Source organism: Zophobas morio, unplaced genomic scaffold (assembly GCF_036711695.1).
Source record: "Zophobas morio isolate AGI-343-1 ecotype UQ-CSIRO unplaced genomic scaffold, CSIRO_AGI_Zmor_V1 ptg000012l, whole genome shotgun sequence".
Lineage (NCBI taxonomy): Eukaryota > Metazoa > Arthropoda > Insecta > Coleoptera > Tenebrionidae > Zophobas > Zophobas morio.
Window position 1 is genome coordinate 727,781 of NW_026972117.1, and position 16,854 is coordinate 744,634.

Genomic DNA, 16,854 nt, shown 5'->3' on the forward strand with positions numbered 1-16,854 from the left:
CAATACATTCTTGCATTGGGATTTGTTGTCTACTATTTTTCTTTTTAAAGAATTTGTCTTTTCGACAACAGCGGTTTTGCTATTGTCGAAATTATATTGTATGAGGGATCACGCTGAGCTCTTGTTGGCATTCAACGTAAGATAGTATGGAATTTTTAGTAATTTTGATTGTAAGAGCTTAATCAGGTGGCCACATGTTTTGTTAAAACTTAAGTAAAGATAAAATTTCTTAGATGATATCAGCTGTTTGCTTTACAAGTCCCACAAATACTCCCACGACTAATAGCGAAACATATGCTAACGTTTTATCGGTTTCACAAGTGTCATTGGTGTCAGTTTGATTAAGTTATGTTATTGTTTGATTTTTCGCGTTCAAAACTCCAATTTAACTGTCGTGTACCGTGGTACCTGTCGCTCGCTTGAACGTAAACGTTCCACCATGCCAAAGCCCTTGTACAAAGATGCAAAGTAAATGGTCGCTAATTTAGTGAACTATTTTTCTAAAAAACGCGATAACGGGGGACCTCCTTTACCACTACCAGCTGTTCAAGACGTAAGTAGGTGTATTTTATTACAGTTACTAATGCAGTCACATTGTACAGAGGGTTGCTGCTACTCTAGGTGTATGTGTGCGAAAAGTGAACTGCGTGGTACAGCAAATAAAAATCGGAGAAAGTGTACATTCTCCCAAGAAATAGAGACCCCCGAACAAAGCAAGTGTGTGATCTTCGGAGCAGTGTGCTATTCGAGAATTCTTATATGGAATGGTCGAAAAAAAGTATGAATTTGATGCGCACGCCTTATAGATACTAACGATTATTTTACAGAAATACATGTTACACGATCGTCATTACTTAATTGCTTGAAGGAGAAACATATATTTGAGGGTTCTCTGAGCTCGTTAGGAAGAATTTTACATTCTCTATTGGGTTTCATTATTCTCCAACAAGTGTACGGAAGAGTCTTATGGAATTACATGTTATTCATGCAAGAACCAAATTCTTACGTGAATACATGCACAATCAGCAGAAGCCAAATCCTTTGCCATGTGATCTTGATGAAACATGGATATTTGAAAATGGTTCGGTAATTAGGTCCATGGCAAGACGATAGTGTCAAAAGTATCAGGACGTTCAAAATAGAAGGGAAAAGTTAGTAATGTGTCAGTTTCACGTTGGTTATTTATTCTTCTCACTATATTTTAGGTATATTGTATTACATGTAGGTACAAGCAATGGATTTATTGATGAAGCTGTGCTGGTATTTTCTTCTAATACCAAAAATCTAGACTATCATGGCGAAATGAATGAACAGAATTTTCTCAAGTGGTTTCAGTTACTCATGAATCTTGAAGAACCGTCATTGATTATTATAAACAATGCAAGCTACCACATTACCCTTGCAAACAAATGTCCCAATGGTTCATGGAAAAAAGCAGAAATTCGTGAATGGCTTTAACATCATGACATAAGTTCAGATCCACAGCTGTTAAAAACGGAACTTCATCATTTGGTTGCACAGTAATGCATATACTATTCTCTATCGTTTCATTTAAAATATCATGTTTTTCAGAAATAAACATCCAAAAACGTATGTTGCCGTGAATTGGGCCAACAGAATGGCCGTGTTTAACCCTATAGAAAATATTTGGGGAATTACTACAAATTATTATTCCAAACACATTGGGCGTGGTCGTTATGGTCAAACAAAATTCCGTGGAAATGTGGAAAGAAGCGTTAGCACATGTCACGCCCACAATGTGGAAAAATACTGTTGACCATATGGATAAAATAATACGGGAGTGGTGAGAACGGGAATTATTATTTGACCGTGAAGAGATTGCGCCGTTTATAATCGACATTAACGAAGATTCAGATTATAGTTTTAGTAATTATGACAGTGAAGATTCTAATACTGCAGAGGGCATTCAGCCACTGTAACATGTAGGTTATTTTCCATTACCATCCTAATTGATTGTACTAGCGGCATGTTCTGCTGATGTCTTTTATAATCACACTATCACTTCACTGGCCAAATATACAGATCACTGGTCAGACGAAGACGTTGTGCAACATCAATAGTTATTATTGTTTATAGTTTACTTTTGTATCTATTCCATGTCAATAATAGTATATTATTTGACAAGCGCATAATGTAGCATATTATTCACGAGGATGAAAATTACACACGAGCCGCAGGCGAGTGTGTAAATCATCCGTGTGAATAATAGCCATTATGCGCTAGTTAAATACGACGTTTTATCTACGACTCTAAACAAATTATACACGTTTCACAAATAATAATTTATTTCAGAAACAATAAACAAAACAAATAAGTAATTAATTATTATTATTACTTGTCTTAGCAAGAAAATTAAATGTAAAATGGCCACTGCAGTTTGAAATCTGTATTGGCTTGCCTTTCATGTCAACACTGACATTACTACTGAGGGAATGGGAATTTTTAACAAAATTACTAGTTTCTCTTAAACCACAATTAGTTTCACTTGATGTACATGGGGGAGATGGATTCATCACAACATTATCGCAGTTTACAGCAGCATACTCCTCTATGTTTTCACAGTTTTCTGCCATTACAGGAGCTCGAATTGATGTACATGGTGTTGACGAGGGATTCACCTGTTTAAAAATTTTCTTTGATGTTTCTAGTTTGTATTTCACACTGTTATCTATGTAGCCCTCTGCCACGGAGGAGCTTTTCCATCCTCCGTGGCGTTTTAAATCGGTTATGTCCCCTCCACCATCCACCAATAAAGTAGCCGAGGATCTACGAAAAGAGTGTCCAGTAAATAATTCTGGATTTGGGAGCCCCAAATATGCTGCAACTTCTTTCGGCATACCACCAAATTTATTGATACCTATTCTCTGCATAGTACATTTACCATTCTGGTAATTAAGGAAAAACACATCTGATTGCACTTCAGCTGGACGTAAATCAAGATACTTTTTGCATATTAAATAGTAATCTTCAGTTACTGTGAAAGATCTTCTAATCTTTGTTTTAGTGTTGGGCAGTGTTACCAAAAAAGCTGAATTCAAATCTTTGATGTCTTGAATTCGCATTGAATGCAGTTCTTGAGTCCTACATGCACCCATTATGCCCATTATCAAAGCCACCTTTAAAAAAATAATAAATGAGAACCTACAACATAATTTTGAAACAATAATTTCTTACCTTCGTTGCTAGATATTTTACATCAGGGGCTTCAGTGATGAATTTAGTTATTTGTTGAGGACTAAGCGTTTTCGCTTTCTTTGGCTGGTAATTTTCTCCTTGACGCTTTAAGAATGCTCTTAATTTATGGTACTGTTCTATATTAATGTTATGATTGATGTTGAGAGTACTTCGTAGCATGGAGTAATAAGTCCACAGCGTAGAAATTTTGTATTTACTTGATAAGTCTGCAAAGTATGCTAATATCACCCGTTCGGAAAATGAGGTAATCTTCTTTTCTTGTTTCCACTTCATGAATTGATTGTACGCTATTTTGTACAATTTTTGAGATTTCTCTGGTAACAGGTTAACAGCACCAGCTGCTTCTGCCACTTCGGGAGGTGTGCCAGGAAGATTTTCAGTGTTTTCATCCATTATAACTGATGATAACCTCTTATAAAAACACTCGTCGGTAATAAATTTTCGCAAGAAATCAAAATTCAAAACAATACGCACAATGGCGGCTAAGCGTCCGTAGTAGCAGGTGGCAACGTAAACAACGTCAGAGCCATCTACAATCTACAATCGCGAAATACGAATTCCGTTTAGATTGTAAATTTAAATTTTAAATCCTACACAGAATACTAACTGTTAAATATATAACACGTAAAAAACGAATACATACATAGTTTTGACGTTTATATTTTTCTAGAAAAAAAGGAACAGTATTTTAGGACATTTTGAAATAAATCCATTATTCACTAGTGTTTAATATTCATTAAACACTAGTGATTAATATGGGGTATTATGTATCTATAGTTACGTACATAATGCGTCTATTATTAAAGAGTCGTAGATAAAGTAACTTATTCTGTAGATGTGACGTGGCCATTGTGGCATTGAAGACGGTAAGCGTATTTCTCTAACTTGAAGCCTGTCACAACTGTTCAATGCTGTCTGTTTGAGACGTATGTTGACATTCTCGTTGGTAGCTTTAAGTACAGTATGAAGTCTTGTACCACCCTGCAAGTATGTGTGTAACACCCAATTGTCAATTTTTACCAGCAGTCAATGCAAAAATGAACGTTCTTAAAGCCAGTCATTCACGTTCCAACGCCGGGGTACAATTGTATTGGATACAACTGCTGTACAATTCTGCTGATAAGCAGCAGTACACACACGTTACGACCTTGCAGTTAAAAATTTGCGATTGTGGTGGCAACATGTCCGAAGAAAATGGACTTTTATACCTGCTTTCACGGTTTGTATAACGTACACTGTCCACACGATCAAATTTCCATCCAATACAACACGACTGTACTGCTGTAGACAGACTTCTTCACCAACCGTCCACATCCAACCGATTTGCTTGTCGCATACACAGACGTTCAAAAACACTTCAATTTCGTCATATCCTACACAACTGTACCGCGGCGTTGGAACGTGAGTGACAGGCTTCAGTGACTAGGAACACGTGAAAGGGGTTACAGTCATGATCTTTCCTGTGCCTGAGTTTGTAATTCATAGCACCTATGCAGCCTACTGCATGCCCTTACGTGCTCAAACACTGCAAGTATAGCTTCTTTGTTAACTGTTGCTTCACACTAACGTTCTTCCCATGCTATAATCATAAATAGAACAAACCAAAACAATAACAAGCCGACGTGTACGCACGCATTGCTTCCTGATTCTTACTATAATTAAGTATACCTAATTGTATCAGATAGAATTGTGTAATCAGTCGCATACCGGATAGTGTATGAATAGGTAGAGTTGTTAGAGTGTAGAGTCAGTTGCATAGGCTTCGGTGTGACAGCTGGCAGAGAAGTTGCGTTATTAGACGACACTGATTTGTAACAATTAGATATTTTTATAATTTATCGAGAATATAATTCATGGATCACATGACCCCATTTCTTCCAATAGAATTTGTCCATGCCCTTAGTTACATGTCTATCACAGCGATAATAATTTTTTTTCACTAGCAGCCTGGACGCATGCAAATGTCGACTCATTTAGTGGTAGCAAATTCAACTTTTGCTACCACGGGTTCAAAAAGAAAAATTGAGGTTATGTACGCAATGTTTGATGTGATTATTTCTTAAAAAATGAACAAATGTGTGCTACAAACATTACTTGAGTATACGCATGGTAGTTGGTAGAAGGTAGAAGATAAAATGATTAACTCAGCGACAAGTATAAACGGTTTTCTTTGTGTTGAAGATTTAGATCAAGTTTGATTAGAAATCAAAACAAAATCATGTTGCGTCAAAAAATTTAACGTTTATTTTTCAGTTTATTGTCTTATGGTTTCTACTAGTGAAAAAAATAGTATATTAACCACGGTTGCAAAGCCACTTCTAGACCTCGCACTTAGAGCCCTCGACGCTGCGCGTCTCGGGTTCTAATTTGCGCTCGGTCTAGAATGCTTGGCTCTGCAACCTTGGCTAATAATATACTATATTGCCTTATTGTGGTCTGTTGCTACCTAAATTTAAAAACTGTCAAATTTGACAAATTTTAGAATTTCATAATTTTTTTTGTCTATTATGGCTTGCCAACGTTGGGGGCAAGCTCAAAACGACGAAATCAATTATATTATCAAAAAATATGTTCATTTATTATATTCTCATGTTGAATATAACTCGTGATATGATTAATAATCGAAGATATGGCTCGTGAAACCGAAGCAGCACATTCAACTCGTGCTTCGCACTCGTTGAATCTGCAGCTCGATTTCACTCGAAATATTATCGATAATAATCATATCACTTGTTATATTATAATTGAGAGAATATAATTCATGGATCACATGACCCCATTTCTTCCAATAGAATTTGTCCATGCCCTTAGTTACATGTCTATCACAGCGATAATAATTTTATTGCCTTATTGTGGTCTGTTGCTACCTAAATTTAAAAACCGTCAAATTTGACAAATTTTAGAATTTCATAAATTTTTTTGTCTATTATGGCTTGCCAACGTTGGGAGCAAGCTCAAAACGACGAAATCAATTCTATTATCAAAAAATATGTTCATTTATTATATTCTCATGTTGAATATAACTCGTGATATGATTAATAATCGAAGATATGGCTCGTGAAACCGAAGCAGCACATTCAACTCGTGCTTCGCACTCGTTGAATCTGCAGCTCGGTTTCACTCGAAATATTATCGATAATAATCATATCACTTGTTATATTATAATTGAGAAGACATCGTTAATCATTTAACACCATAACAATACAGAAATCCCACATAACTGGTTCTTAGCATTTAGCTGTTTCGTACAAGATCATAAAGAATAATTTTGTTTCCACTACTGGAATTTTATTAAAATAATAAACAAAGGTATACAATACAGTATATATGACAACGAATGCATTTGTGACGAACTGGCTTCTTCGAAAAATAAATCTTCCCAATTGCACAAATTAGTATAACAATAGTAACACCTCATGTTAGTGTTGTTGACGCAGTGTTCTGTAATATAGTTCTGGGTAACGCAAGATCTGAATTCGTCCATGTGTCCATCTTCTGCAAGCAATTCGTTTACCAACACAGTAATGGTATAATTATTATTATATTTACTTTCTTTGGTAATACTTGTCAGACATGTTACGGTAGTGTTGTCACACTTTACACTAACGATGGGAACTTTGCACGCGCTGAAACAAAAATAACACTCGGTGGGTCTTTTCTCCTGAGCGAGACAAAGTACCGCAACGAAAACTAACTCCCAGAATACCAAAATTAGTTTCATTTTAGAGGCATACACTACTAAATTTTTGTAAATGTCAATAAGTGTTGACAAATTTGCAAATAAATAAGCTTTCTAGATATTGTATACGCTTTTTTGCCCTCATGTTATGTAAACAGCTCATTCATAAACCGTGAGTTAACGTCTACCGTAGCTGTACGATTTTCCAGTAATTTATTACCTTCTGCGTGTTCACAAACATAACAATGTTTTCAAACGATGATTTGACAACGATGAACCGTTAAAGCGCATTCCTTAATATCGTATGATACTAAATACTTTGAAGTAATGCGAAACTGTTCAAGAAAAATCAAAATTGTATAACAACATTTTACAGTCTAGCTCCGGAAGTGGAAAACCGAATAGTTCGGAATCTCGCAAATGTATATCATGCTAACTACCACATTTCAACTATTGACGATTCTGGAAAAATGTGACAGTAATCTTAAAAGAAATAGAGCCGAAAACAACTTCTAGGAGTAGAACGACAAAAAAATGTCTCTATCGAATTTTGAAAGGTGGTTGAAAAATTATCAAAAATGTTGTAGGGGAGTACTGAAAAATCGAGGTTTTTGAAAAGTTGACAAAAAAATTACAAAAAATTCTAAGATGTGGATCTCGACCACTTCACGTGCTAATTCAAAAAATATAAAAATTTTATTGTTCCAGAAAAAGATTTTCGAAATGGTGGGAATTTTCGAAGAAATAAACCCTAAAATAACTTTTAGGAGTTGAATTCTTCAAGAAAATGTCTGCAATTAATTGGATGGGAAAATAATGAAAAATTTCGCAAGGTAGGTAGGTATGTATTAAAAAATTGAGCTTTTGGAAAACTGGCCTAAAAATTCATAAAAAAAATCTGGAATATAGATTTCGACGTGCTGATTTGAAAAATTCTATACACTCTTGAAAGCATTTTTTCAAAAAATTTAGTTGTGTAAACTCGACTCAATTGAATAGGTATTCATTGAAAATGTCATTTAAACGTCAATAAAAATTTGAAAGTTACTCTGGCAAAGAAACGTGTCCTACTTTATTTTGGTCGCCGCTGTATGTACATATATGTTAAAATTTTACTAGGATTATTTTTTCTTTATTAATTAATGTCGTTCATTTTGGAATTCGAAAGCACTGTTAGCAAAAGTTGAAAATAATTTGACTGTTAGGATTAATTTGTCATAATTTTGGCGCAATCCTTGTCATCTACACGTTACTTATTATTTATAAAAAATTTAAGACGAAGTCGTTTATGGAAAGTAAAATGTGTTGCCTATTCGGACTTATCCAGGCGTGAACAAATAAAATAATCAGCCTGTATATGGGGCACAACAGATTTTTTTTATATGTATTTTATATATTTGAAAAATCACCTTGACTAAAAAATAATTTCTGTAAAAAATATACTTTACTAGATATCTTCAATATGGTAAACACAGATTTTTTTTCAAAACACCTCAATTCCAGTATTTTTCGGTTTTTTACTTCCCGAGCGTAAGCAAAGGAAGTATTGTAATCGAGTCCGTCGGCCGACTCTCTACTTTTACGTTTTCTCGATCTTTCATGACCCCTAGAAGACGAAGAAATAGGTCTCCCATTTCCGTCTGTCTGTCCGTCTGTCCGTCCGTCTGTCCGTCTGTCCGTCCGTCTGTCCGTCTGTCCGTCCGTCTGTCCGTCTGTCCGTCTGTCCGTCCGTCTGTCCGTCTGTCCGTCTGTCCGTCTGTTGTCCCGGATTTTTATTAGACAGATAATCTCCGAAAGTACTCGACCGATTGTTGTGAAATTTTGTACTTATATTAAGAATATCATGTAGATGGTAAAACGCTAACCAAAATTTGTCGAATCATCCCCACCACTAAAGCGATGACGTCACTTCAAAATTGTACATAGTAAATGGGTTTTCAATTGTATAAAATAACATAGTCCTACACATGTAGTTTACAACTCTGAATCGACTTTTCACCCGAAACGTCCAGATTTTTGGAAAAAAAATCAAAATTATAAAACAACATTTTGAAATTTAATTTTTAATCTGCTAACCAGAATGCTTTGAAATGTTGCAGATGTTTTAAGGCTATAAAGAGCATCATAAATCTTTAGTCAAAAAATATTTGCTTATCCCCTCCAAAAACTTGATGACGTCAGCTCAAAAGTTTGTGGAATAAATCATATCTAAAATGTACAAAATATGATGAGTCTGTACTTGTGATCTATCACTCCATTCATATTTTTTGGATTTGCATATACAGGGTGACTCAAAAAAATTAATGAATGCGTAAATATATTTTATTGATTTAATCAGGAACTACAAAACCGACTGCTCTGAAATCTTGCAGATGTTTTAAGGTCATAAAGAGCATAATAAATGTTTAGTCAAAATATATTTGCTTATCCCCTCCAAAAACTTGATGACGTCAGCTCGAAAGTTTGCCGAATAAATCATATCTAAAATGTACAAAATATGATGAGCCTGTACTTGTCATTTATCACTCCATTCATATTTTTTGGATTTGCATATACAGAGTGACTCAAAAAAATTAATGAATGCGTAAATTTATTTTATTGATTTAATCAGGAACTACAAAACCGAATGCTTTGAAATCTTGCAGATGTTTTAAGGTTATAAAGAGCATAATAAATTTTTAGTCAAAATATATTTGGTTATCTTCTACAAAAAACTGATGACGTCAGCTCAAAAGTTTTCCGAATAAATCGTATCTAAAATGTACAAAATATGATGAGGCTGTACTTGTGATTTATCATTCCATTCATATTTTTGGATTTGCATATGCAGGGTGACTCAAAAAAATTAATGAAGGCGTGAATTTATTTTATCGATTTAATCAGGAATTGCAAAACCTAATGCTTTGAAATCTTGGGAATATTTTAAAGTTATTATAAGCATGGTAAACTTTTGTTCAAAATGTATTTGTTCATCCCTCCTAAAAAAAATGATGACGTCACCCTTAAATTTTGCTGAATAAATCCTATCTAAAATGCAAAAAATATGATGAGTTTGTACTTGTGATTTATCATTCCATTCATATTTTTTAGATTTTCTTAAGAGGTGGTTCAAAAGAATTAATGAAGTCAATTTATTTTATTGATTAAATTAAAGGCAACACTTATTATTAGTATTACACCCCAACCAACCCAATTTGGTAGACACAAAATTTGTTAAAGGAAAAACTCGGTTGAAACATAAGGGTAGCACGCTTATTTACATCGACTTTAACATTACAGACCTGCATTTGTTTTATGCGCTCACTTGGTTCCGCGAATGTGAAATAGACATGTTTATAATCAACCAATTGTGAATTTCACCGTCAAGAATTAAAATAAAACCCAATGTTTTATATAATAAGCGGAAGTCGAAGCAATAAAACCGATGGTCGTTTTGTTTACAGTTTCTCTGTTTGACTCTCACGTATGTTATTATTATTATTATTATTATTATTATTATTAGTTTATTACGGAATAACTCCAATTACAAAAAGTAAGAAAATTAAACTTACAAATACATAAGGTATATGATTAACTTAATTAATTATCTTTATAACAATGATCATACAATAAACACAAAAAGAAACAATTTTAAATTATCCGAATTATACAAGATTATTTATCATTCTCTTAAATACAACAAGGTTTGAGTTAAAAATATCAAATTTTACAAAATTAGATAGTTCGTTTGCTTGTTTCATCATTCTTCGCAATGGGTGGTTAGTTGACATATTAGTAGATGCTTTGTTAATTCTGAAAATTTTACAAGATCTAGTAGTTCTGCAGTTTTTATTTGGAACCCTAAACATTAGTTTGGCTAATAAGTCATTACTATCTATATGGTTGTTAATAATGGCGTGAAGAACACATAAATCCGTTATATCTCTACGTATCTCCAAGGATTTAATATTGAGGAAGCTCATGACCCATTCATATTCACCTTGTTGATGTAGATGATGTTCTTTAAATTCAATAGACCTCAAAAACTTTTTTTGAACACGCTCTAACAATGAAATATGAGTGTCGCATGTTGGATGCCAAACTGAAGAAGCATATTCCAGAACAGAACGCACGAGAGAGCAATATAGCACTTTAAGTGCATGAGAGCTCATATCCTTGCAATGGCGCCAAATCAATCCCCACATCTGCAGAGCCTTGTTAAATATGTATCGATAATGACTTTTGAAAGAGAGTTTATTATCAAAAAGTATGCCGAGATCTCTAATTTCACTAACAGGCTTGAGCAAACTTTTCCCAATATAATAATCATAATCGATCATATTTTTTTTGTTAGAAAATGTAATTTTATGACATTTATTTAAATTCAGTTTTAAAAAATTTGTTTCACACCATTCATATATATTATTTAAATCCTTTTGTAATTCCTGACAATCAGTTATGGATGAAACTTGTTTATATATCTTTAGATCATCTGCATAGAATAGAAATTTTGAAGATTTAATACAATAACTCAAGTCATTTATAAAAAGAAGAAATAAAATTGGACCACAATGTGAGCCCTGGGGTACTCCAGATGTAACTTCAAAATAATCAGAAATGTGGTTGCCAATTTTAACCTGTTGCCACCTATTAGTAAGAAACGATTTAACCCATTTTATGGAATATTCTCTAAAACCAAGTCTATTAAGCTTTGAAATTAATACATTGTGATCCACTCGATCAAATGCTTTTGCGAAATCTGTATAAACAGCGTCCACTTGACATTTATTCGCAAATGATTCATTGAGAAACGAATAATATTCCAAAAGGTTGGATAATGTTGACTTATTTTTACAAAAACCATGCTGTTGATTAGTAAGTAATTTTGAAACTGCCCACTGTAACTGCTTAGCTATGATGGAATCGAAAATTTTAGGGATAACCGATTGATTGGAAACACCTCTATAGTTGTCAACTTTGTTCCTTTGACCAGATTTAAAAATAGGTTTAACATAACTCAGTTTCCAAACATCAGGAAATACACCAGTATCCAAGGACTTGCTGAATAACATAAATAGTGGTATTGATAAAGTACATATACACTTTTTTAAGAATACATTGCTTAAACCGTCTGGTCCAGCATTTGTAGAGTCATTCAACGAAGAAATAGTGTTAAATATATCCTTAATCGTTATTATAAAACCCGTATCAATAACTTCATCTTTAAATTGACTATCAATTATCTTAGAAGAATCATTAACCATATAGACCGATGAGAAAAATTCTGCGAACAAATTGGCAACTTCTTTACCACCATTCACCACTCTATTTAAATAAGACATTTCTTCTGGAATATTGTTAGGGACTTTCCTTTCTCGAATAAATTTCCAAAAGACATTAGGATTGTTAATAATGGAAACGCTGACAGTATCCACATACGATCTATAAAGACTTTTCGATAGTAGTTTACATTTTGATCTCAAACTCTTAAAATAAACGTAATCTTGAAGTTCATTCGATTGTTTAAATATAGCGTGTGCTTTCCTTTTTTCGTAGCACAGTGTTTTCAGTTCAGAACTGAACCATTGAGGGTATTTGGAAGATTTTATTTTTATAACCTTTTTTGGAATATAAACTTCTAAACCTTCATATATAATATCATAAAATATCGCTATCATTTCATCAAGCTCATAACCTTCAAAGCATGTATTCCAACACACAGAAGCTAAATAATCATTAAATAGAAAGTAATTACCATTTGCAAAGTCGAATACAGTGTATTCTATTTCAAGAGATGGATTTGAAGCGGTGCAGATCGACCACGAATAAGGAATATGATGTATACTATCCCCTACTAGTGGATCAATTGCAGGGTAAATTTTCATTTCAGTTACACTTGTAAAGATTAGATCGAGAAAAGTATTTCGATTATTCGGAATTAGATTAACTTGAGTTAAATTTAAAAATGAATAAGTACTAAGTACAACATCGTAGCAGTCTTGATTAAGAACAGTATGCCCATGTCCTTCAACACCGTTTTGGGTCCATTTAATATCAGGTAAATTAAAGTCACCTGTAACTATGAATTTATGATCGGGAAATTTTTCTGACACTATTTCCATATCATTACAATGTGATTCATATGCACTAATGTGCGAATTCGGAGGAATATAGACACCCGCTATGATGAAAGCTGAACCGTTCAATTTCAGAGAAACATAAAGACTTTCAACAACCTCACCAATATATACAATCGAAGAATTCAAACATTTGTTAATGGCTATCAATACTCCACCTCCTCGAGATTTGGCACTAGTAATTTCGTTGCGATCTGCACGGTAAATATTAAAATTATGTAACATTAACTCCTCATTTTGTATTTTTTCACATAACCAAGATTCTATAATTATTACGACATCATAAACACAACTATTGACATTAATTGAAAATTCCTCTAATTTAGATCTTATTCCCCCAACATTATGATAGTAACAGTTTATTAGTTTTTTGGGACATTTTTAGAAGAATTACGTTTAATTATATAAGGAGTGTTATGTTTATATCTCAAAGCCAAGTCTTCTCCTTTCGAAAGCCTGTCTTGCAATTCTTTCTTAACTGCATTTATATGCTTCCTTTGTCTTTCCGTCAAGTCCGGACAAAAATGGTTATTTCGGTTTTTGTTATTTTTGTTGGACTTTAATACTTCTTTTGCATCGTTTTCATTGTTGTAAATAATTTTCATTGGACGATTATGATTATCTTTAGAAACTCCAAGTCGAACAATTGTTTTAGGATTAGGAAATGCTCCTAAAGGTGATAAAATGGCTTCAACTTTTTTAAAGTCATCGGCAACTCTTTCGGCGACGTTTGTTGCTGACGATTCTTTAATGTTGAATAATAAGATGTTAGATGCTCTTTGCTTACGATCTTCAATTTCTTCTATAACGCTATCGACATTGCACGTCCCAGAGTTTTTAAAAGTATCTAATTCATTCCTCAACAATTTGACATCATTTTCAACGGCAGAAACTCTATTATCCAGTTTACCAAAATAGTCATCTATTTTATTGAAAAATTCTGCTTTAAGTACATCTAATTGATTTTTCATAAGTTGTTCCATTTGGGCAAAAGTAATAGGTGCTGAGGTAATGTTAGTCATTATTAAGCATTTAGAACAGCTCCATGGATCCTTATTAACAGTAAATTTTACAAGATCGGGTTCGGGTAAATTCAAACAGTTTACGTGGAAGTGCTTTTTACAAGCTCCATTACATTTAAGTGACGGGGTGGTAGGTGTTACAGCTTGTCATCTTAAATTAAGAATGTTTATACATAAACGATTTTCAGTTGCCGTATACGTGAGTAAATTGTTTCGTTATTTTATTGATTATAAAAAATCATTATTCAAAACGATCCAATTCATTTTCCCGAAAATTTGGGAATACAATAATTTTATTCTTAGTATTACACTACATCTATCCCAACTGATATACGTGTCCTTGCAAAAATGTTGATGACGTCATCGCAATTTTTTTTAAATTCCCACTACAAAAATGTAATGAGAAAAAAACACAATAGCCATGCAGTCGTCAAGTTTCCGACAGCGAGGGAAGTACTGTCTAAACTCTTTAGACCAATTTTTTCGATTTGCATATATAGGGTGACTGAAAAAAATTAATGAATGCGTCAATTAATTTTATTGATTTAATCAGGAATTACAGAACCGAATGCTTTGAAATCTTGGAGATGTTTTAAAGTTATCATAATCACGGTAAATTTTTTATCAAAATGTATTTGCTCTTCCCCCCTAAAAAATTGATGACGTCACCCTTAAATTTTGCTGAATAAATCCTATCTAAAATGCAAAAAAGATGATGAGTTTGTACTTGTAATTTATCTATCATTCCATTCATATTTTTTAGATTTTCTTAAGAGGTGGCTCAAAAAAATTAATGAAGTCAATTTATTTTATTGATTAAATTAAAGGCAACACTTATTATTAGTATTACACCCCAACCAACCCAATTTGGTAGACACAAAATTTGTTAAAGGAAAAACTCGGTTGAAACATAAGGGTAACACGCTTATTTACATCTACATTACAGACGTGCATTTGTTTTGTGCGCTGACTAGGTTCCGCGAATATGGTATAGACATGTTTATAATCAACCAATTGTGAATTCCACCGTCAAAAATTAAAATAAAACCCAATGTTTTATATAAGAAGCGGAAGTCGAAGCAATAAAACCGATGGTCGTTTTGTTTACAGTTTGTCTGTTTGACTCTCACGTATGCTGTTACGCTTGTCATCTTAAATTAAGAATGCTTATACATACACGATTTTCAGTTCCCTCTCATATTACACGTCGGCGCCGTATACGTGAGTAAATTGTTTCGTTGTTTTATTGATTATAAAAAATCAATATTCAAAACGACCCGATTCATTTTCCCGAAAATTTGGGAATACAATAATTTTATTCTTAGTATTACACTACATCTATCCCAACTGATATACGTGTACTTGCAAAAATGTTGATGACGTCATCGCAATTTTTTTTAAATTCCCACTACAGAAATGTAATGAGAAAAAAAAACACAATAGGCATGCAGTCGTCAAGTTTCCGACAGCGAGGGAAGTACTGTCTAAACTCTTTAGACCAATTTTTCAAATGTTTTGTTCGCATAGGGCTGTTTACATCAGAGCGTCAAAGTGAACTTGAAATACATGTCATGGTATAATTAATTAATTAAGTATAATTGTATCAGATAGAATTGTGTAATCAGTCGCATACCGGGTAATGTATGAATAGGTAGAATTGTTAGAGTATAAAGGCAGTTGCATAGGCTTTGGTGTGACAGCTGACAGAGAAGTTGAGTTAGACGACAATGATTTGTAACAATTAGAGATTTCTGTAATAAGTATATTATCAAGAAGACATCGTTAATCATTTAACACCATAACAATACAGAAATCCTCCATAACTGGTTCTTAGCATTTAGCTGTTTCGTAAAACATCATGAAGATTAATTTTGTTTCCACTATTGGAATTTTATTATTATAATAAACAAAGGTATACAATAAAGGATATATGACAGCGCATGCATTTGTGACGAACTGGCTTCTTCGAAATATAAATATTCCCAATTGCACAAGGTAGTATAACAGTAGTAACACTTCGTGTTAGTGTCGTTGACGCAGTATTTTTTAATATTCTCTGGATCAACGCAAGATCTGTATTGATCTACATCTCCATATTCTGCAAGTAAGTCGTTTACCAACATAGTAATGGTATAATTATTATTATATTTACTTGTTTTGTAAATAATTGTCCAACATGCTACGGTGTCGTTCGCATAAAACTTTACATGCTGCAGGGGATCCAAGCACGCCATTGAACAAAAATAACACTCGGTGGGTCTTTTCTCTTGAGCGAGACAAAGTACCGCAACGAAAACTAACTCCCAGAATACCAAAATTAGTTTCATTGTAAAGGCATACAATTGTACTTCGATCCTCAGTACACGCTATAATGTTCATTTATAATTTACGAACGGAATTTGGAACGGCCACGTCACTAAATTTTTGTAAATGTCAATCAGTGTTGACAAATTTGCAAATAAATAAGCTTTCTAGATACTGTATACGCTTTTTTGCCCTCGTGTTATGTAAACGTCGTATTCATAAACCGCGACGCGAAATCACATTTGAATACCTAATTTGAATTTGAGAAAAAAAAATCAATCAAAAATCGTTAAACATAGGCAACCATGTGCACGTTAGCGCTTGGTGGTAGTTCTACTGTGATGTCCTCTCTAATAGTCACGACGGTGGTTGGTTAATAACACCACTACATATTTATTATCCATTTATAATAAAAACGCAAAGATTTGTATTTTATAAGCTATAAGTACGTAGACGATATATTTTCCTCCAGTTTTGATAAACATTTAAATAATTTCATGTTGATGAACTTTTTAAA

The 16,854-nt window shown here is 33.4% G+C and overlaps 1 protein-coding gene and 1 long non-coding RNA gene across 2 annotated transcripts; one reads left to right on the forward strand and one right to left on the reverse strand.

Annotated features, from left to right (window-relative positions):
• The first annotated feature begins 296 nt into the window (after nucleotides 1-296).
• Nucleotides 297-2,349, forward strand: LOC135127515 (uncharacterized). The gene is made up of 5 exons (XR_010280240.1): nucleotides 297-553; nucleotides 603-778; nucleotides 828-1,151; nucleotides 1,206-1,520; nucleotides 1,573-2,349. It is a non-coding gene; the product is annotated as an uncharacterized LOC135127515 (long non-coding RNA).
• On the reverse strand, nucleotides 2,336-4,046 carry LOC135127514 (uncharacterized). The gene is made up of 2 exons (XM_064053949.1): nucleotides 3,196-4,046; nucleotides 2,336-3,137 (listed from the first exon to the last, which is right to left on the reverse strand). The coding sequence occupies exons 1-2, from the start codon at nucleotides 3,607-3,609 to the stop codon at nucleotides 2,340-2,342; spliced, it is 1,212 nt and encodes a 403-aa protein (XP_063910019.1). The 5' UTR covers nucleotides 3,610-4,046; the 3' UTR covers nucleotides 2,336-2,339.
• Nucleotides 4,047-16,854: the final 12,808 nt, after the last annotated feature.